The sequence below is a fragment of the Pinus tabuliformis genome, chromosome 7, assembly GCF_031772625.1.
Source record: "Pinus tabuliformis cultivar Carrire ecotype Pingquan chromosome 7, CPIR1, whole genome shotgun sequence".
In the NCBI taxonomy this organism is placed as follows: Eukaryota; Viridiplantae; Streptophyta; class Pinopsida; order Pinales; family Pinaceae; genus Pinus; species Pinus tabuliformis.
The window spans coordinates 1,508,109,733-1,508,132,780 of NC_142293.1; the positions used below are offsets into that span (position 1 = coordinate 1,508,109,733).

Here is a 23,048-nt window from a genome sequence, read left to right on the forward strand (position 1 = left end):
AAAAAAACATACATCTCTTTTATACTGAACTTCAAGATAAAAAGTATTATATTTTACCTGCTCCCAAGTGGGAAACCTGTTTTAATGGTTCCAGCAAGATAAAAATTATTATATTTTACCTGTTTTAATGGTTCCAGCCCTCCCCCCGAGCTTTCAAACTGTATGGGAACGTTCTCTTTTGAGTGGGAGCTACAATGGAAGCTGGGAAAAGTTCTGAGAGCTTTCAAAACTGTCTTTTTTAGTTCTGACGTTCCCTCGAGTTGGGGAATACAAAGCCAGTAGAGAAATATGTTGAACTGCCCACAAAACATGAGCCTATGTTGAAACCTTCCCAGGAAGAAAGACCAAATATATCCTTAACACCATAACTACCAAGTTCTAATTCCTCGGGTTGGTGAATACAAAGCCAGTAGAGAAATATGTTGAACTACCCACAAAACATGAGCCTATGTTGAAACCTTCCCAGGAAGAAAGACCAAAGATATCCTTAACACCACAGTTACCAAGTTTTAATTTGAATTTGATTCAATACTATAAAAATTCGAATGAAAAATTTCCAATTCCGAAAAAAAATGATAGTATACATCATTAAGATTTGAATATATATACTTTATTTTTTCTAATAATAAGATATTTCCATTATTTTTTTCTAATTCATTTTAGATTTTGAATATTTTTTATTAACTCTAGATTATATAACCACCTTTAAGATACAATTAAAAATAAAATACCCATACTTGTTCTTCCCACTAAGAAGTTAAATCCAGAAATTCTAATAGATAAATACATTTGTGGAATTGAGGCTTCTGTGATCTATATGAAGTTTATGAAAAGTTCTTCTGCGTAAATCACATGATGATACATTTGTCTACGCGTTTCGAACCAAGTGTGGTTCATCGTCAGGACAAGTTGAAGAATGCGATAATGGCTACATATTAAATAGGGAGAGTAGTTGGAAGTTGAAGAATCTGATAATGGCTACATATTAAATAGGGAGAGCAGATCTTCCAATGGCTAGGTATTCCTGGAAAATGGCTAAATTAGGTAAAAAACTATACACTGTTAAAATTGACTAAGAGACGGCTAGATTTTACTATTCAAATTGTTTAAATTATAATAATATTAATATGATAACATAAATATTATTTCAACCCTATCAAGTGTTATTATAAGGGAAAGGTTACCAAATGGAATATAATAATAGATTTAGGGAAAATTACGATAAGTAATTGAAAAAATTAATAATAATAATAAATATTGTATTATGGTTATAGTAATGTTATAGTATTAATCTTAATATTAATGGCTTGTATAATTAATTAATATAAATTCAAAAATAAAGTTCTTTAATCGGAGTAAGTATTAATGGAAATTAATAATTGTAAGGATTAATAATAAGATCACTATTCTAAATAAATACATATTTAAAAATCACTATTCTAAACTTATTTACTTAAAATCTATCAAAATATAAATATATTTAGAAAATGAATAGTAACCATTTTCATAGATTTTCTTTTTTCTATCTTTTGTAGGGTTCAACCCTACAAAACAGAGTGAAATTGAAAAATATAATTTTTCCAATTTACACTTTTTTCTATTTCCTTTCCTTTTCTAAATAGACAAAGCTATGTGTTCAAACTTCAAACCTTAACCTTATATGTTTATATGTGTTTATATGTCCAAGAATCTTGAGCAAAGATCTTAACGTTTCGAAACTAACCTAACCCCTGACTCCTTAAAAAGCTAACGTTTCGAAGCCAGTTCCCCTAACCATGAAGTATTGCTTTATTTGTTTATATGTCCAAGAATCTTGAGCAAAGATCTTAACGTTTCGAAACTAACCTAACTCCTGACTCCTTAAAAGGCAATAACGTTTCGAAGCCAGTTCTCCTGACCATGAAGTATTGCTTTATTTGAGGAGGCTCAAATGAATAAAACTGTAAACAAACCGACTCTTAGTTGAGGTAATGTGGCAGTGAGGCTGTTAATTTTTTCGCAAATTAAAGTTTAAAGATTAAACAAAAGTATTATTATTAAACGTATTACCTTCTAATTCTAAAATATACCCACTTGTGATTTATCAATCTAATTAATAATTATTAATAAAAAATGTATTTTTAAAATTATAATACATGTAATAAATAATAAAATCTTTAAAAGAAATTTTAAATAGCTTTTAAATTCCTCCGATTTTAGAGTTATATTTTGATTTTCATATAATTTATAATTTAAGATCAGTGTAAATTCTCTTTTTATGTTGTGTAATAATTTAAAATATAAGTGATGGAAATGTTAAAAATAAATAAATAAAATATAGTATTGAGATAAACAAGTTATTGATAAATATTTTTGGCCTATGTACTTTTTGCCACAAAATATTTAACATGGTAAACAATTCAAGTATATTAACAAGTGTAAGTGTAATATGTAACGTTGTTACAATTTCAGCGTATTAACAAGTGTAATATGTAATATTGTTGCTTAGTACTTGCTTTTTATGTAAAAGGTATTTAATAGAAAAATAAATAATAATAGGGTAGTATAATATAGAGTTATTATATTAAGATTTTGAATGTATAGATGATGAGATTTATATGTAGAAAGTATTTGATAGCAAAATAATCCTCGTGAGATTAATTAGAGTAGTATAATATAGAGTTACTATATTAAGATTTTGAAATTATAGATGATGAGATTTATGTGGACAAAACATGTGAAACTTAGTATCCCAACCATGTTATGTTCCCACCCCAATAAAGTTGTCAAAAAGAGTAGTAATTTGTGCTCACCCTAGTTAAGTTGTCAAAAAAAACATATTAATTTAAGGTCACTCTTATTGAGAAGGTTTACATATCACAAATGTAATATAAATTTTAATTTGTATATGCTTTATAATTTATAAATATCTTAGTGAATAATAATGAGTTTTACATTGTAAATGAAGAAATAAAAAAGAATGAAGTTGAGTAATAATCTACATTTTAAACTTTAATTTTAAAGCCATGTCAATATTTGCATAAAACTACAATTTTTAATACAAATAATATTCAAAATTACAATTTTGACTCCAAAAATTAATCAAATTTAATAATAATAAATAAATTTAAAATAATATAAAATATTATAATATTATAATTGGTATAAAAATATACCTTTTCTGTCAGGCCAGGGTAACTCCAGACTTGGCAGAAAAGACTGATTGATTATTTCATTAGGTAACTATTGTTTATATACATGAATGTGACTGATCAGTTCATCTCCTTGATGACTGTTCACATTCCAGTTTACCCAACCGTTGAGGATTAGGTGTCAACATTCCCCCCCTTAATCTGAAGGGATGTTGGTGAGTCCAAGCATCGTTCTCAATCTTTCAAGTTTTTCTCTTCCAAGCGCTTTGGTGAAGATGTCTGCAATTTGCTCATTTGTGGAACAATGACGGAGATGGATTGTTTTGGCATCAACATGATGTCGGATCAAATGATATTTAGTATTGATGTGCTTAGTACGATCATGGAACTTTGGGTTCTTGGCCAACTTTATTGCAGAGGTGTTATCAATCATGAGTGGAGTTGATTGTAATTGTTTTACCTGCAAATCTTCAAGAATTTTTGTGAGCCACACAATTTCTTTCGTTGCTTCAGCTGCTGCCACGTATTCTGCTTCTGTTGTGGAATCTGCTGGAACTGATTGTTTGTGTGATCTCCAGGAGACAGCTCCTCATCCAAGACTCATAGTATATCCTGAAGTAGATACCCCAGTTTCTTTGTCTCCATCGAAGTCTGAATCAGAGTATCCAATCAAGCTGAAGTTGTCCACCTGTGTATACTTGATTCCAAGGTCTTGAGTTCCCTTCAAGTACCTTAGAACTCTTTTTGCAGTAGACCAATGTCCCTCACAAGGCTTTTGCATAAACTTGGAGAGGATTCCAACAGCAAATGAAATGTCTGGTCTGGTAGTAGTGAGGTAGATGAGACTTCCTACAAGCTGTCTATATTTTGTTGCATCCTCAAATTCCTTTCCTTCAATAGATGTGAGCTTCAAGTTTTGTTCCATTGGAGTAGAAAGAGGATTGCACTCTGTCATGCCAAATCTGTTTAACAAATCTCCAATGTATTTCTTTTGAGAAAGAAATATGGATTTTGGATGTTGGGTTACTTCAATGCCAAGATAGTAATGAACATAGCCAAAATCAGTCATTTCAAAACTTTTTCCTAATTCTTTCTTTATGGATGCAATATAGCTTTCATTGTTCCCTGTCATTAAAAGATCATCTACATATACCATAAGATATACAACTGTTTTGCCAACTTTCTTGACAAATAAAGTTGCATCATCAAGATCAAAATGATTGAAGTTGAGTTTCAGAAGATGCTCAGTTAGTTTTTCATACCAGGCTCGTGGTGCTTGTTTGAGGCCATACAAGGACTTCACAAGTTTGCATACTTTGTGTTCATGTCCTTTCACGGCAAATCCTTCAGGCTGGGACATAAAAACATTCTCTTTTAGATCTCCATTCAAGAATGCAGTTTTTACATCCATTTGATGGACTTTCCAACCGTTCTGAGCAGCGAGTGCAAAGAGTGTCCAGATGGTGGCCCATTTTGCTGTGGGGGCAAAAGTTTCCTCATAATCGACCCCTTCCTTCTGTGCAAAACTTTTTGCCACAAGCCTAGCTTTGTGCTTGTCAAGTGAGCCATCAGCGTTGTACTTGTTCTTGTAGACCCACTTGTAGCTAATTGGTTTGGTTCCAAATGGAGGATCAACCAGCTTCCAAGTGTCATTCTTTATGAGGGCATCATACTCCTTTTGCATCGCTTCTTTCCATTCATCATGAGAAGCAGCTTCTTTGAAGGAAGTTGGTTCAAAATCTGTAGACAAATTCAATTCACAATCATAAGTAACATCCATATCAACAGGTGAATTAGAGTCATCTACATCACCTCCATTTTGTCGGTTTGAATTTATGGTTCATGTTTTTCCAATTTCATCAGGATGAACACTTTCAAGTGTCTTTGTCAGTGTCAGGCCAGGGTAACTCCAGACTTGGCAGAAAAGACTGATTGATTATTTCATTAGGTAACTATTGTTTATATACATGAATGTGACTGATCAGTTCATCTCCTTGATGACTGTTCACATTCCAGTTTACCCAACCGCTGAGGATTAGGTGTCAACATTTTCTTAATATTTTCTAATTAAATTAAAAATTTACCTTAAACAAAATTTATTATAACTTAAAATAATTTACTATATTACAAAATTTATCAATATAATATTAACATAATCCAATATTTATTTTGTTAAAAGCAAAAAAAAATTGCAATGAAACATGTGCTCATGTCCGGATCTTCTACAATTCATTCAAACAAACCCTCCACCTACATGAATAGAAATGTGCTCTTACAAGATTTAAAATTCTAAATTAATCTATCAATTCTCTCTCTCAATTTAAAATTTTATTATCATTATAATAGGATTATTTATTTTCTTATTAATATTTTTAAAAATGTATATTATATCAACACTGTCAATTTTTTTTTTTTCCGTTCTTTTTTGTAAAGTTTATTCTACAGCCAAGTATGATATATAACACTGGTCATCAAAATTGAAATTTTACTATATCTTTTAACAAAATAAAAATTTAAAATAATAAAAAAATAACTATAAAAAATATTAAAATAATATAAGCTCATACAAAAATTTGTGAGATCCTTCTAAATTCATATTAGATCTATATTTAAAATAAATCGAATGAATGCCTCACGTTGCAAATTTCTGTGTTGACTATATACGACGAAAAATCCATCGGCTTTTCTTCAAAGTAGTGTATGCAACTTAGCGTGATCTTCAACGTACAATGTGTGCAAAGTACGTACAATCGATAAAGTAGTTGTTGCTCTTCTTTGAATAGTAAGGTGCTGACCATTTGAAAAACTCAGCCATAACACAGAAGAATGGCCGCCTCAAACAACTCTTTAAAACAATAAAAGAAGCAACAACCCTATTTAAAACCAATCTATTATCTCAGTATTAATATTAAATATTCTGTGTTTTATTGTGCCCAGAAGGAGGCCATTAATATTTTGCCAGACTTTACCATTTTAATAACTGGAGCAGAATATCGAAACACAGGAAGACGCGTTCCTTGCAGCGCTACATTTTGAAACTTGTATGCATGGAATTTTAGTATGACCAACCTTACATATTCCAACTTTAATATTTGAGGTTCTTAATATTCAAGTTTTAATTTTACATCATATATAACAAAAATCACATTAAAATGCAAATAGTGAATGATAAATTCGAAACTGTTTAATTCAAAGAAATTTCATTAGTAAGATGAAGATGATATTTGCAAAGAGATGTGCAGAGCAATTTTTATTTACTAGGTGGCCATGGCCATGGACATCAATGATCATTGATGTCTTATTCATATTTTTAGTAGCCATGAAGAAAAAGAGAGATTTAGCACGAGACGTTGGCTCCAGGATCCACACCCAACTGGCTACAGATATTCTTGTAGTAGTTCACTCTGCTATTCACTTCCCCACTGTTTCCACCGTTGCATTCCTGGCTGTTGATGGCTTTGATTGTGCCACCGAAGCCCTGCCCTGACGTTATGGCGGTGTGGCAGTTGCTGTTGTCCATCCAGAACCAGACCGCCGTCTTGAACGAAATGGTGGAGTCTTGCCCCACCTTCTCTGGGTTGTTCACCCCGTCGAACCCAATGTTCTGCCCAGCCGCTCCATAATTGTAATTCCTGTAACAATCTAATTGTTAGTCTCAATCTTTTACAGAAGAGATGAGATGTGATTAGTGGGTGTAGAGTTTTCACATACATACCAGCTCAATTGGAGAGGGCCACGTCCATGGTAGCTCTTACCGCTCGCACACGGCCACGTGGCTGAACTCATACAGTAGTTCATGGGAGGGTTTCTCTCATTGATGTAGCACATCCCTGACATGACACACAAATTAATCAATTATCAGTGAAAAAATTGAAACCAAATTATAGATCGATCGGAAGGTAAATGGCAATTAAAGCTTTTTCTCATAAAGAAAAAGGATTACTAGGTAAATAATTATGATAGAGCAGAATATAGACCTCCAGTTTCGTGCATGACATTAGCGAAGAAGGCCGCGAGTTCTCTCTTTGTGACGTCTGCGGATCCGGTGGTGCCAAATCCAGAATACGCATTGGCCGCTGCGATGAAAGCATCGTAAGTATAGAATCCCTTGCCCTCGCAGGAGCTGGGAGCTCCGCCCGCGAGACCATTGAAGAAACTCTGGGAAATTATGGTACCCACGCTTCCACCTCCGCCACTTGGAGATCCTCCTCCTGAACTGCTACAAGGACCGCTCTGGCAGCCATCGCCGCAGTAAGCAGAGGTGGTCCCGCAGTATCCATACTTGCTGCAACACAGTCCGCTGGCACAGCCACAGTTTTGAGCATTAACACTGACACCCGCCAGTAGCAGGACTAGCACCACCACCAGCACCATTACCGAGTTACCGCTACTACTCCCCATTGCCAATAATTTCTTAAGACTCCCCACTCACAGAGATTATTTGATTTGTTGATTCAAGTTCGTTCTCTATTTATACAGAAACCCCGACCCACTCTGCTCCTCATTTTCTTCTTTGTGTCGGCAAGACTATTAAGGACATTGATTTTTCGAAACAATTGCAACCGGTCAATACAGGGCGGCTGCGGTCCTGATCGTTGAACGTAACGAGTTTTATAGTGCGCCGCCTTCGACTTACTTGCTCCTTACCGGTCTTCCACGCTCTTATCCCATCCATAGCATAGACTTCGCTTCTATGAGAGAATTTCTACAAGCTGAACACGCTGCGGAACGCTCAGGATAGTTGAATGTACCCATTTTCACAGTGTTGCTCCACACCAATGTGCCACGATAAAGATAATGTTTCACCGACTTTCATTGATTTAGTGGTTGTGAGAAGTCGCGAGATAAAGATGCCATGACTTTTGTGCTTTTTGGCCGAGTTAAATATTTTGGGGTAGAGATGTATATTTTGTTTACCAATGGCTTCTCCTGCTTTTTTGTCCATCTTAAATATTTTGTCTGTACTTTCGTGTGTAGTTTTTAACAATGCTGTACTTTGATTTTACGAAAAATTACAACATCTCAATGCGCGGGGGGACGCACTTCGCTCCGGATCTTTGAACAGAACCACTTTTTGTTTGTAGTGCACTGCCTTGCTCCACGCCAACGTTTAACAGTAATAATAGTTTTGTTCATTGATTTAGCGGTTGTGAGAAGTCACGAGATAAGATCACTGGCTTCGAGATGAGATTCTCCCACTTGGATAGCATGGTTTCTTTGCTTTTTGGCCCTGCTAAATATTTTGTAGCGGACATGCAAATTTTTAATTTGCCCAAATTGTAACCAATTATTGGTTGATCTAAAATAATAATTGATCTAAAATGTTGTTGTACATATATATTTTTAGTCCCTGTCATCTACCAATGGCATGGGATTATAGTAATCAGAATGGTCGCTATTTATATTAATATTAGTTTGAGCTGCTTACGATTAAAGTTTTGGATTCGGGATATATTTTTTACAATGAAAATTTTTCCGCCGTCTTATTTGGCCTCTTAAGGGGGAGAGGCCAGAACCATATGTTATATTTTTTTTATTTCCTTAGCATCTTCATTTTTCCCATCAACATTTAGAATTGTTGAACTAATGCTAACATTAATTCAAGACATTAGATATCCCATGCAAATGTAAGAGGCAACCAAAGTGGGATCTATATTTAGATAACGTCAAATTAAACACAACCTCATGCATGGTTTACACATGGCTCACCTAGCCAACGCACTGTCATTGCTGTCATTGTTGTGCTCAGGTAGAGTCGCTATGGAGTCGGTTTTGTTGAAGGAGCACAGTGAGAAGCTTATACAACATCATCAGCATCATCAACAGTTGATTCATTCCTAGAATACCTAACTTCCCATTAAAAATACAGAGGATATACAGAGGATACAGGGGAAAGACAAGAGGTCCATCAGGTATAAGTTTGTTTATACATACATTAACAAAGCAATCATGAAATTGGAGGTGCATGACTGAAGCAGCATTTCTGGGGTTTCTTTGAATGGCTTTCTGGAGTACAGAGGTTACCAGAGACTCTGCCTCTGGACAGCTGTTTCTGTAAAACCCACGGTGCAGTTCGGCTTCTGCTGCCTTCAAATCCAGATACGAGGGCCTCAAGAATATGCAGCAATTTGATCATTTGGCTTGCAAATACAACCATGATTTTAACAGCAACAGTAAGAAACTAGATGATTCCTTGCAGTCACACGCATTGGCAACTGGTCCGTGGACGTGTACCGGGCATTTGCTATATATGAGTGACAAATCTGTGGGCTAGCAAACCAGGTTCAGGTCGATGAAAGCTAAACCCCACAAACCAGGTTCAGGCCGAGGAAAGCTCTTAACCAGCACAATAAACTGTGATAATTGCTCTTAACCCAGGTTCGAGCCGAGGAGAGCTCTTAATAGTTGCATACATAGCTACGTAGTTGCTTACATGGCTGCGATACTGGCAATATGGCAACATCAGTTTCATCTGAATAAGGTAATCATGAACTAAGTTGTTGAATTGAACTAAGTTGCTTAATTTAAACACTGATATGCAATCTATGTTTTTGGAAGCTTACCATAGTCGTTAGAAATTTACCAGAGTCATTGTCCATCACCTAGGTAACCTGACTAAGCACCACCAGCACAAGTAGCAGAGGAAGCACCACCAACACAAGTAGAGTAGTATTAGCCCGCCTCCAACGCCGAGACAAGCTCCCTCCGCTCTGGAAGTATCTATACCCATGCAGTCTCCTCTGGTTTCTCCCTGCCTTCGAAAATTCTTTAGTGATCCAATCGTCATGGAAGTAGTTCCTCTTTCCTGCATTGTTTCATTTCTGAGCCAGCGAACCAGTCACCTAGAGCCGCTATTGTTTCATTTTTGAGCATTCTTGCATCTAAGCCTTTGCCTTTCTGAGCATTCTTGTAGCTAAACCTTTGCCTTTCTGAGCATTCTTGCAGCTAAGCCAGGTATTACCCAGCCCGACCCGATAAAGATTGTGCTTGCCAAGCTCCGCTGCGGAAATGCATCAGACAACTATTAGCCTTATTTATTAATCTGCCAACTCCACCATAAGCAGAAAGCAGGATAGCTTTACTTTACGACCATGGCCGAACAAAGAATTTCATGGATGGAGCTCAGCTTATCCTTCTCTCTTGAGCAAGAGGCATAATTTTTTGGGGGCGGTTTATTTTATTTTATTATGTTGTTCGAACTATCCAAGATTATGCTGTAATGCATGCAAGCTGGCGGGTCTTCAGAATGGTGGCCATGGTCTTTTTGTTCCATCAGTCGAACTATCCAAGATTATGCAAAACAGGTGTAACACATGCAGGGAGGGTCTTCAGAATGATGGCCACGGTCCTTTTGTTCCATTAGGAAGCTGGTGTTTTTTAATTATATTTCTAAAAGACTTTTATAATATTTTATTAATATATTTTGGCATTGATTTCAGTTTTTGCTCAACTCCACACACGACAGATCTATTATGCAAGAGCCACTGATCTTGTTCACAGTGCAGAATCACAGGGAAGACAATTCGATAAACTTGGGGTTTTTAAGAAAACCCTGGAACTCTAAGGGACAACAAATTACGATGGATTTTCACGTTTTCTGATGATAGTGGGGGTTCTGTAACTGTATGCAAGCATATCTTGTGTATATGTGATCATTCGATCAGAAGAATTTCACGTAGGCAAGAGGGCATGCTCCAGTTTGTAATCTTTTAATTGGGGGTCATTGACGGGTTCAATATGTTCTACAGTTCCGGGTCACAACCCTGGTGCATTTAATAGGTTGGTTATCTCATGAGATTACATGACAGCGGGTGCAGAATTTTGGAATTGTGGGCTAGCAGGGCTGGAATCACTTACTTCAAACCATTGATGGTTTCAGGATTATTAGAAATTTATGTGATTCGGAGACAATTTGCTTGTTGTAGTTGCACTATAGTACTCCAATTTGTGAATGAAGAGGAGCCATCTTTCCATGGCCATTTACCATTTTCAGCTTTACTTTTCATTGTTTGTGGATGAGCTATCTCTCTTACATGATGAATGGTGATATCTCATGCTTGCTTTTGTCTTTAATCAATATTAATGAATGATTGATGTGAAAAGAGAATGGCGGTCCAAAATTAAAATTGCAATCATGATATATGTCTCTGGCATCGTTGGAATGTTATGCATGGACATGCCTAATTATGGAAATACAGATACGTGGAAAATTATGCAGCCTCGAACTCCATATCACTGCTTGATTGCCACCGCCTTATCTTCATTATAAAAGTGTTTTATGGATAACAGAGGGTGTATCATTTTCGAGTTCTTACCCATAACCTTTAAGAAGCAATGGTCATTTTCAGCTATTATGCTTGAGTAGGAACATTGAGTAGCTTTGTGGACGATTCTCTTAGTGAATCTTTAGTTCAGTTATTTCAGTTGTTTTGTACTTGTATGTGGACTATTCTCTTACACGTAAACAAAGTAACTGTTTTAGTCTCAAGTATGATAGTTTTCACCCTCTCCTTTGCTCCAAGTCAAGCTATCTTGGCTTGGATAACTAAGCATTTTATATTAGAGTGCATTCATATTTTCACCTTTGTTTATTATATTGAATACCATCGCTTTTCTTTTGCGGCAGTTGGGCCCTTGTACGGGAGGAGGTAGCCATACCAAACGGGAGTGGGGCTAATTGGGACCTGCTACCGGGTTACTCTCCCTTGATCTGTTGGAGGACATTTTTTCCCCTTAACAGATTAAGTGGTGCTAGAAGGAGGGCCGAATATCCTGTTTGATAATTCTACCCTCTGAGTTTTATCCTCTCTTGTTAGTTTTGAAACCCTCACAGATTTATTAACTAAGAAGAAAGGCTTGTGATAGCTTTCTTTTCTTTCTCATTTTTAGAAGCCTGATCATCTTCTGAATATTAGAATGGAAGGCTAAAGTTATGAATGGCTGGTAGGAATACTTTTCTTCCTGAAGGATCAACCCGAGTTATCTCAGATTGCTTCTCAGGAGCCAACTCCTTTTAAGTCTCTTGAGCATCAATCTGAATCATCTTTGGTTCTTGATCCTTCTGTTTCACATGTGTTAGAATAAATTGAGCATTCAAGACCTATTACTAGAGCTTTTGCTAGAGAAAGAACTCAACATTTGCCTGCTTTTCAAGAGTTACCATTTGGTAGAGCTAGGATAAATAGAACTTATAATCTTTAAGTTCCTAGTGTATCTGTTGCTGATTTTGATACTTTTGGTGTGCAGGGTTTAGATCCAGAAGATCCATTAACTGCTGCACTAGCTACTGCAGCCAAGATAAGAACTGGTGGTGGTATACCTCCAAGTCTACCACAAGAACCTCCACAAGTTGCTGCAGAGCCACTAGAACAAGAGTCTCCAAGAGCAAACATGGAAAATAAAAGACCAAGACCTTGGATGCAACCAGGAGCCATTGCGGTACCTGGAGCTGTCCATGCTTTACCCAAGCATCTAGACAAGTTTTTGCCAAAGTTTGATCCAGAAAGAGGAGATTCACCTGAAGATCATGTGAATGCCTTCATGTTGGCAATCAGTACAATGAGTGTTTAACATGAAGATGCTGTGTGTAGATTGTTTCCTCTTACATTCATGGTAAAAGCATCCTCGTGGTTCTTCTCACTACCACCTGCTTGTATTACAAGTTGGGATGACTTTTAGGACCTCTTCATTGCCAAGTTTGGGGAAGACAAGTCTCCTGCAACCATGGTCCTCGAGCTTTCAAGAATGAAGATTAAGGAGAAAGAGAAAATAGAAGACTTCAATCAAAGATTCCTACAACTCAAGTATAAAATTCCAGATAACTGCCAACCTGCGGAGGCAGTATTAGTGGAGTTCTATCAGTCTTCTCTCCCCGAGTTAGTACAAATGTTTGTAAAGAGAGCGGAGAGACCAACTCTAACAGAGAACTTCTGTTATGAAAGCAGCTCAAGAAAAGATAGAAAAGATAGATCAACGCCTTAGAATTCAGCCTCTTCTAGGGGGCAACCTCCTTTACATTACATAAAAGAACAATTCTTCGATGATACAAATGACAAAACCTCCTTTCTATATATAGGAGTCTAAGGAGTCACAATATAATCCAGCCGACCTAACAATAATAATATAAAGCCACAAAAATAACAATAGAGGGATTCTATGGGGCACAGAAATAACAACATGGGGGTAATAGGGGCACAACAATATAAATAAGGGGTATAACTACAATAGTAATGGGGTAATCACTAGTATTATAGGGACCCAACATGCCCCTCTCCTTCAAAAAAGTGTTGTCCTCAACGCTTGAGTAGTTCTGGATACTTCTGCATAAAATTCTCATCCTCCCATGTGGAATCTTCAGCGGATAAGTTCTTCCACTTGATAAGATACTCTGAAATTGATCGATTTCGTAGCTGTCGAGTTCTTGTTTCTGTGACTGCTTCCGGTTCCAATATAATTTTTCCTTCCTCGTCAAGTTCTGGCAATATTGTTTGAACTGGGAGCTTGTCGCCTATAACCTTCTTTAAACATGAAACATGGAAAACTGGGTGCAATCGAGAAGCTGCAGGAAGCTCCAATTTGTATGCCATAGTACCAATCTTTTGCAACACCTTGTACGGACCATAATACTTTGGTGATAATTTATTATCCTTCTTAGCTTGCTTTAGGGACATTTGCTTATATGGTTGTAGCCGTAGGAATACCCAATCACCTACATCAAAACTTCTTTCACTGCGATGTTGATCTGCCTGTTGTTTCATTCTATTTTGTGCCAACACGAGGTTATCCTTTAAGAGTTGGAGGACTTGTTGTTGATGTTCGATGTGATGTTCCACTGCTTGAACCTTAGAATTTTCTCTTAAATATGATGTGATGGATGGTGGTTGATACCCATAAAGTGCCATAAATGGGGTCATTTTTGTTGCTGTATGGAAGGAAGTGTTATACCACCATTCAGCCAGAGGCAACCATTTGACCCATTGTGTCTGTTTATCAGATACAAAGCAACGAAGATATCCTTCCAAACATTTGTTTACTATCTCAGTTTGCCCATCAGATTGAGGATGATAAGATGAGCTATGAGCTAACTGAGTACCAAGACAAGAAAATAATTTTGTCCAAAAATTTCCAGTGAAAATGGGATCTCTGTCACTTACAATAATCTTTGGGTTTCCATGTAGCTTTTGAATTTTTTCCATAAATGCAGTAGAAACTGTACTGGCTTTAAATGGATGTGATAATGCACAAAAGTGTGCATACTTGGTAAGTCTGTCAACTACCACCATGATGACACTCTTTCCCTCAGACTTGGGTAAACCTGTGATAAAATCCATTGAAACCTCCTCCCAACGTTGGCTTGGAATGGATAAAGGTTGTAATAGACCCGGTGTCTTAATTGTTTCAACTTTATTTTGTTGGCAAACCAAACATTCCGCCACAAACTTTTGAATATCTGATTTAAGGCCATCCCAAAAAAATTCCTTCTTAACCCTGTGGTAAGTTTTTAAAAATCCTGAGTGCCCTCCTAAGGGAGAAGTGTGCAATTCCATAAGAATCTTTTGTTTTAGCTGGGAATTCTTACAGAGGTATAAGCGATCTTTGTACCATAACGAATCATTTTGCCAGCTAAATGTATCAGACGTACTGGAATCTTGTTGTAGCTTTCGAATAAGTGCCCACACTTCTTCGTCATTCTTCCATTCCTCCCTTGCTTCGTTTATCCAATCTGGTTGGATAATAGAAATGGCACAACAATGCTTCCACATCCTCATCCTTTCTTGAGAGTGCATCTGCCACCACATTTTGCTTCCCTTTTTTGTAGATGATTTCAAAGTCATAACCCAACATCTTTGTGACCCACTTTTGTTGCTCTTCAGAGGATAATCTTTGTTCTAAAAAGTATTTAAGGCTATCATGATCCGTTTTTACCTTGAAGTGTCTTCCCATTAGGTAGGGTCGCCATTTCTTAAGTGCATGGAGTATTGCCAACATTTCCTTCTCATAAATAGCTTTGCTTAAAAACTTTCCCTTGATTGGACGACTTTCAAAAGCAATGGGTCTTTCATCTTGCATTAGAACAGCACCAATTCCATTTCCTGAAGCATCACATTCCACAATAAAGGTTTTTGTGAAGTCCGGTGTAGCTAAGACCGGTGCTTGGCACATTGCCTCTTTAAGATGTTCAAAGGCCTTTGTTGCTTCCGGAGTCCATGAAAATGCATCTTTCTTCAATAATGTTGTTAGAGGTGCTGCTATTCTCCCATAATTCTTAACAAACTTGCGATAATACCCTGTCAACCCAAGAAATCCTCGCAGATGCTTTATGGATGTGGGGATTTTCCATTCCTTAATGGCTTTAATTTTGCTAGGGTCTACCTTAACTCCTTCATGAGATACAATATGACCCAAATATTCCACCTCCTGGACTCCAAAGAAACATTTGGATCTTTTTGCATATAATTGTTTCTCCTCCAATAGTTGTAGCACCCTGTCAACATGTTCAACATGATCCTTCCAAGACTTGCTGTAGATTAGTATATCATCAAAAAATACTAACACAAATTTTCTAAGGAATGGTTTGAAAATTGAATTCATCAAACCTTGAAATGTTGAAGGTGCATTGGTAAGGCCAAAAGGCATGACCAAAAATTCATAATGACCCTCATGAGTTCTAAATGCCGTTTTCGGAATGTCTTCAATCTTCATTCTGATTTGATGATATCCCGAACGAAGATCCAACTTGGTGAAGTAAATTGATCCATGCAATTCATCCAGTAATTCATCAATGACAGGAATGGGGAACTTATCTTTAATAGTGAGCTTGTTGAGCTCCCTATAATCTGGACACATGCGCCATGATCCATCCTTCTTGTGCACCAATACTACTGGAGCAGAGAAAGAACTTTGACTCGGTTGAATTATACCAGCCTCTAGCATTTCTGCAACCATACGTTCAATTTCACTTTTTTGGACATAGGGATATCTGTACGGCCTGATGTTTGGAGGAACACTTCCTGGAATCAGATGAATAGCATGATCATGATCACGCATAGGTGGGAGACCTTTGGGAGTCTCAAATACCTTGGAATGATTGTCCAGGACTTTTTGGAGATCTGGAGAAATAGATGATTCCAATGTGGAAACATCTAGCGAACATAATTGTGCAATTACACCTCTTTGCTCCTTTTTTAGAAGCTTTGTCATACCATTAGAGCTGATTATCTTTCCTGGTTTCCCTGCAATACCCCTTAATTCAACTTCCTTTCCTTCCGTAGAAAATTTGATGAAAAGTTCTTGAAAATTAAAAGCTATTGTACCCAAGGATTGTAGCCATTGGACTCCTAGTACAACATCAGCACCTCCCATTGGAATGGAAAGCATTGGGCTAGTCAATACATATTCTCCCATGGATAGCTTGATATTATGGCACTTTCCAGAGCAATTTATTGTTCCTCCATTTGCAATCATCACTTGACACTCTGGTGCTGGATATAGGAAGCAATTCAATTCTTTTGCTACCCTACAATGAATAAAATTGTGGGTGCTTCCTGAATCAATCAACACTATTACCTTTTTCTTCTTGATTTGTCCTTCTATCTTGATGGTTTGAGGAGTGGTAATTCCCGCCAATGCATTACAAGATATGGTCGGATTTATTTGTTCTTCATCTAGGCTTTGTTCCTGGAGTATATCTTCTTCTTTTGACCTTTCTTGCTCCTTTTCTTCTTCCTCTTCACAATCTATGTAGAATAATTTCTTCTCAGCACACTTATGACCTTTAGTGTATTTGCTATCACAACTGTAACAAAGCCCTTTTGCTCTTTTTTCTTCCAATTGTTGTGGTGTCAACCTTATAGGTTGTGGAAGACTAGGGGCAACAACACTTCCGTCTTTATAGTTGTGAGTGGTATGCTTCCTGGTTGCCATAATTTTGCTTTCCATTTTTCTTGCTAACCTGAATGCCTTCTCTAATGAATCAGGTTCCCAAAGGCGAACATCATGTTGGATATTATCCTTTAAAGACCCTATGAACACATCAATCCTATGCTCCTCTGGAATATCTTTTACCCTTATGTTCAATTTTTGGAACTCCTCAATGTGCTCCATTATTGAACCCTTTTGTTTGAGACTTATCAATTGGCTAAAAAAAGTGTTGCTTTTTGTATCCTCATAATGTGCTATCAATTCTTCCGTAAAAATTGCCCAAGTGATAAATTTTTACGAGAGCAAAGCCATTGATACCATACAAACTGATTTGGTTCCAAATATACAGTTGCCATACGTACCTTTTGTGTGTTTTGCACATTATTGAGATCGAAGAATTGCTCCATCTGTAATATCCATGTGGCGGGATCCTTGCCATCAAACTTCCTCATATCGATTTTTGGAATATGGTGGGTCTTCGATCCAACATTAGATCTATGGAATCATGATTAACATTTCTTTTGTTCACATCATGAGTTTCCTTTACAACCTTTTCACCATTAGTAAGTATTTCTTGTAGAAAATTTGTCAAATCTGTCTTCAAATCTGCCATGTCTGTCTTCAAATCTGCCATGTCTCTCTTCAAATCTGTCTTCGAATCATCCATCTTAGCTTCCATGTCATTTATCTTAGATTCCACGCCATTTATCTTAGATTCCACGCCACTTATCTTAGCTTCTGTTAGCTTTTGTGAGCGTGACATTTGTTGCACTTGTTCTTGTAATTTTGATATATCATGTAGCATTTCTTCCTCTTCTTCATGAGTCATGCTAGAGCTTTCAGGTTCCTTACTAGGTGTTTGCATTTTCTTTCCTCGGGGCATCAGTTACCGATAATAATGCTTTACTATGCCCTTTGAATTCCGTTAAACCAAGCTTACACAAAAATTTAAAAAAACTACACACCTTTTTTCACTTTATAGAAGCCTGATATTGAATCTGATGTATCTCTGTAATTTCAGATCATCAAGTTCTGAAATTGCGACCTGTAGTAGCCTTTGTGTCCTCTTTCCAATGCCACAAGTCTGACCCAAATTGGATTCTCCAAGGAAGAGTTATGTGAAATCTCCCACAGTGACTTGCTTTTAGACTAGTTCAGTAGAGCGAACTTGTACGACGTGCCACGAGTCACTGTTTCAACCTTTGAATCTGAAACACGTATACAAGAAACTAAAGTCCGTCCTCTTTCTGTACCTTCTTACAAAATTTCAATCCGATCCCAGAGAGAAAGTTATGACGATTTTCCCCAGGTCACCTGTTTTGAATGTAATTCAGGAGTCTGCAAAAAGACCAACTTCCTCAGATCATATCTCCGCAAATATCGCGCGAAAAGCTCTGAAATTTGGACCCAAGGTTCAGCGCCATTTCTTCTCAAATGGGTTTTTTTTGGAGACTTCTGAAACATCACAGAAAAAAATTTATAGCGAAAATGCCACGATGACCTGTTTGGAGCAGCGAAACCCTAGAATCCAAAGCTCTGATACCAAATGTTATGAAACCAGCTCAAGAAAAGATAGAAAAGATAGATCAACGCCTTAGAATTCAGCCTCTTCGAGGGGGAAACCTCCTTTACATTACATAAATGAACAATTCTTTGATGATACAAATGACAAAACCTCCTTTCTATATATAGGAGTCTAAGGAGTCACAATATAATCCAGCCGACCTAACAATAATAATATAAAGCCACAAAAATAACAATAGAGGGATTCTATGGGGCACAAAAATAACAATATGGGGGTAATAGGGGCACAACAATATAAATAAGGGGTATAACTACAATAGTAATGGGGTAATCACTAGTATTATAGGGACCCAACAACTTCACTGAGGCTCTGAAAGTGGAGAAACAGATGATCTCCATTTCTGGTCAAACACCATCGGAAGCAAAGAAGGAAGTGCCTACAAAGAAGCAAGCCTCTTCAAACAAAGTGTCTACCGAGAAGAGCAAGGATTCTACCGAAATGGAAGACTTGCATAGGATTGTAAAGAAGCTATCCGATGAGATGACTGACTTGAAGAGGAGCACTACTGAAAGTTATTCCAAGAAGACATTAAGACCTCCTTTCTGAAGAAACACTCCTCCACCAATTATATTACACAAAGGCATAGTCAGAAAATTGCCTCCAGGAACGTTGGATCACGCCTTTAAAATGGTGCAATGTAGGTAAACGTGCAAATGATGTATGTAAAGATGAGAATTCCATCGAGGAGAGCTCTATAGGGGTACTGACCGGGATAAAAGCTGATATCACTCTTATGAATAAGGGGCTTCATTATAACTAAGAACTTTAATTTTTGAATTTTATATGTAGATAGAAGCAGCAATTCCATGTGCGTTTCTGGAGAGAAAACACCACGCTTGGAAATCAAGGTATTTTCATCTCTATGAATTATAGCATTAAATGAATAAGTAGAACAAACACAGTATCAATGTGAGTTTTATTGATTCAAATTCTACATCATCAAGTTCAATCAGGTACTTTTTTGGTTTTCTAGTGAGCATTGATATTTCATAATATCAAGTCCTTTTCTAAGTTCCATAAGCCCAGGAATCAGCCGGTGATTGTGTGTTCTCATAAATTGGATAAAATCATCGGTTCTTGAAGATTTAAACTCATACCTCGGCATGTCTTCTGCTTGGGGAGACACTGATAGAGATTCCATGGCGCTGAGGACGTGTGCTCACCTCCGGCTCAAATTCCATTAAATGCCACTCTTTCTAATAGTAGCATTAGAACTGTTTTGCTCTGTCTGACTTACTTCATAAGCAAGTGTGCTCACCTCCGGCTCAAATTCCATTAAATGCCACTCTTTCTAATAGTAGCATTAGAACTGTTTGAGAAGTGGCTCATTGATTTAATTGGATGTCTTTGATTTCTTATTGGATGCGTAGAATGCTCCTAGGTATTTGAAAATCCTTTTTTGATGTGTAGAATAGTTTTCACTTTTCCATTCATTGTGCTTGCTACACCAACCATACTTGGTTCTTTCTGCTTGACTTCAAGCCAGCTCTTTGTCTTTATTTCTGCATAAATTTACAGGGGCATCATTATATGCAAATGTATTATTTTAGCCAACTCATTGCTGCAATGCTACTTACAAAATACTTATGTCATTGCTCAATTCGCCCACTCAACTACCCTGCTCCTTTCCTCGCTCCCCTTAAGGCAAGAACTAGCTTCTGTGCAACCCATATTGTTTAGTTTGAACCAAAATTATACCCCAAAGAGGAATATGCTTTAGGGTAGACATATACTAGTCTTTCAACCAAAATTATACTTCAAAGAAAAATATCATCATACGAGGAATAGTCTAACAATTATATATATATTTCAACCAAAATTATACTCTAAATATGAATATAATTCTTGCTAGGCATATATTAGTCTGTGAACCAAAAGTATATTTCAAAGAAAATATAATCCATACGAGGCATAGTCCAAGGAAGAGTGGAATTCACCCTCATCCAAAGAAGAGTGGATCTCCTTATCTCTGTGAATACCATCTCCGATCTCCTTACCCATGTGAATGCCATCTTCGAGAAGACCATGAGAGGCTTTGGAGTCCTTCCAGAAGGGATCTTGCTTGCAATCTCTCCTTCACCTTTACCCAGGTTGAGAACTTCGTATATATTGCTATTAGCCTTCATTGCAACATGGTGCCCTCTCTTGGAGATGATTTGGCTTAGGTTGGAGAGGTTAGGCCCTTGCCTTTGTTCCTTGTTGGATCACTTTGTTGTGGTTGTTCTGTTTGGATGGTCCTCTCTGCCTTTTGGGATGTTGCCATTGATCATGTTTTTCCACCTAATTTTGTTGCTCCTCAACCTTCTTTTTGCATCTTCTAGCAAAGTTTCTGTGTTCATGATAGACCTTGCACTTATCTTCTTTTTGCATCTTCTAGCAAAGTGTCTGTGTTCATGATAGACCTTGCACTTATCTTCTTTTTGCATCTTCTAGCAAAGTGTCTGTGTTCATGATATACCTTGCACTTAAAAAGAACTTGGTCATAATCCACCTCTTGGATATGGGACCATGGTTTAGATTTATGATGGCTAGAAGCCCTTTGTCAAGATCTACTTCCACATAGATCCCGACACAAGAAAACAATCCCGCTTGTAGCTTGACACATTCAATATACTTACCCAGGGATTTTCCAATACTTTCAATTGTGGCGTTGTTCCAACAACAGATAGGAAAGAAGGGGAGTTTAACCCAAATCAGAATTGTTGAAGGAACATCAGGTTTCGGGTTAAGATACATGTTCAATTGATCTAAATAGAGACCCTGGGAACCCATGAAATAAGGGTTGCTTCTCAAGATCAACTCCCAATCTTCCTTATTCTCGATGAAGAAGGTATAAAACCCTCTCTCGCAGAAAGAAGAGGAAACTTGACCCTTTATTAATGGCAACCAAGTTTTATTTACCCACTACATCAAGGAACACGGGGAAGGCCAAATCCCCATGATCTGGCCCACTAAACCTTGTTTCGCAAGTTGAAGAGCCATTATTCTGGACCAAGAAGCATTTATCTCTACCTTTGAAATATACTCCAGCTTTTTGGAAAAGTCTCAGGGCTTCATCTTCTAAAATTTTAGCTTGTTAGAGATTAGAGCATTGAAGGCGTCTATATCAGGCACCCATAGAGGGGGTAGGGAAGCAGGGCCACCCAAGCTAGTGGGAGATCGACTAACCACTGCAAAAACTCTCCCAATACCTTTATGCTATGGATGTCTTTTAAGAACACATTGAGATACACTCATATATATATATCTATATATATATATATATATATATATATATATAAATTTTATCCAAATTTTTATTATTGAATTTTATCCATATTACAGTATCTTAAATTATATGAAGTCAAAGAATTTGAAAGTTATTTTATTTTATTTTATTTCTTTCATCTTATTACTTGAACATTTTGTTTGGAAAAATATTGCTATCCTTTTTACTTGGGTTTAATTAACCGGAGTTCATAAAAAATATGCTTCAAATATACTCTGATAAACGCAATAAAATTAAAAATATCTTCTGAGTTTTGAGTAAAGTTTCTTGAAATTAAATTTGGTTAAAATGCCTAAATTAAGTCAAAATGTTTTATAGGTGCTTCAATGTCTTAAAATTTATAATAAACTTGTTGAATTAATGTGCCTCACTTAAGAGGAAATTTAGTACTTGTTGGGATAAAACTAGTTAAATATATAATAACATTAGAGATAATTTTTTGATAGGGCTTCTTGTTTTTTTGAGAGATATTTCATCAAAATGATGGAGTATTTTTCTATATTGTTGTTGGATGGTATCAAGTAGACTTCTCAAGGTAGAATAGTGCCTCTAACTTAAAGGGATTCAAATTAATCACTTGTAAACATGGAACTAACCAAATACTCATAAATGTTTACAATAATTGGTGGAACTAGTTCTTTGAACCTTTCTTTGTAAAATTATGGAATTGTCCTCATGGTCTTCATTGAATGAGTGAAAATATTTTTTAAAATATGGAATGGTCCTCATAATAGTCGATAAGGATGTCTATTTTGGAATATGGATTCTAGGATTTTAGTTTAATTATCAATAATAATTAAGTAGATGACAGAGATTTAATCTCCATGGAATATTCTAAAATATTCTCAGTAGTAGTCAAAAATCAATGGTTGAGATTTATCTCAAAAGTGGTTATGCTTTTTCTCTACTTTTAATTAAATTACTTAATAAAAAAAATGTCATATAAACATATCCCATATGAATATGAGTTATGACTTTTTGAGCATATGGTACTAGTAAACCACGACAGTGGTCACTTGTTGTAACAAAGTCTATTTACAGATTATAATATCCATGGTTAAGAATCTTGTTACATATTATAAAGTTATAATTTAGTTCATTTTTATGATTTTTTAAAATCTTGACAATGTGAGAAGTATCATGA

General features: G+C 36.5%; 1 protein-coding gene across 1 annotated transcript; it reads right to left on the reverse strand.

The window, feature by feature from the left end:
• Nucleotides 1-6,314: 6,314 nt before the first annotated feature.
• On the reverse strand, nucleotides 6,315-7,811 carry LOC149253563 (endochitinase 4-like). Its single transcript, XM_089459958.1, has 3 exons — nucleotides 7,109-7,811; nucleotides 6,847-6,961; nucleotides 6,315-6,763 (listed from the first exon to the last, which is right to left on the reverse strand). Exons 1-3 carry the CDS (start codon nucleotides 7,530-7,532, stop codon nucleotides 6,469-6,471), a joined length of 834 nt encoding a protein of 277 aa, XP_089316084.1. The 5' UTR covers nucleotides 7,533-7,811; the 3' UTR covers nucleotides 6,315-6,468.
• Between the last annotated feature and the right edge of the window lie 15,237 nt (nucleotides 7,812-23,048).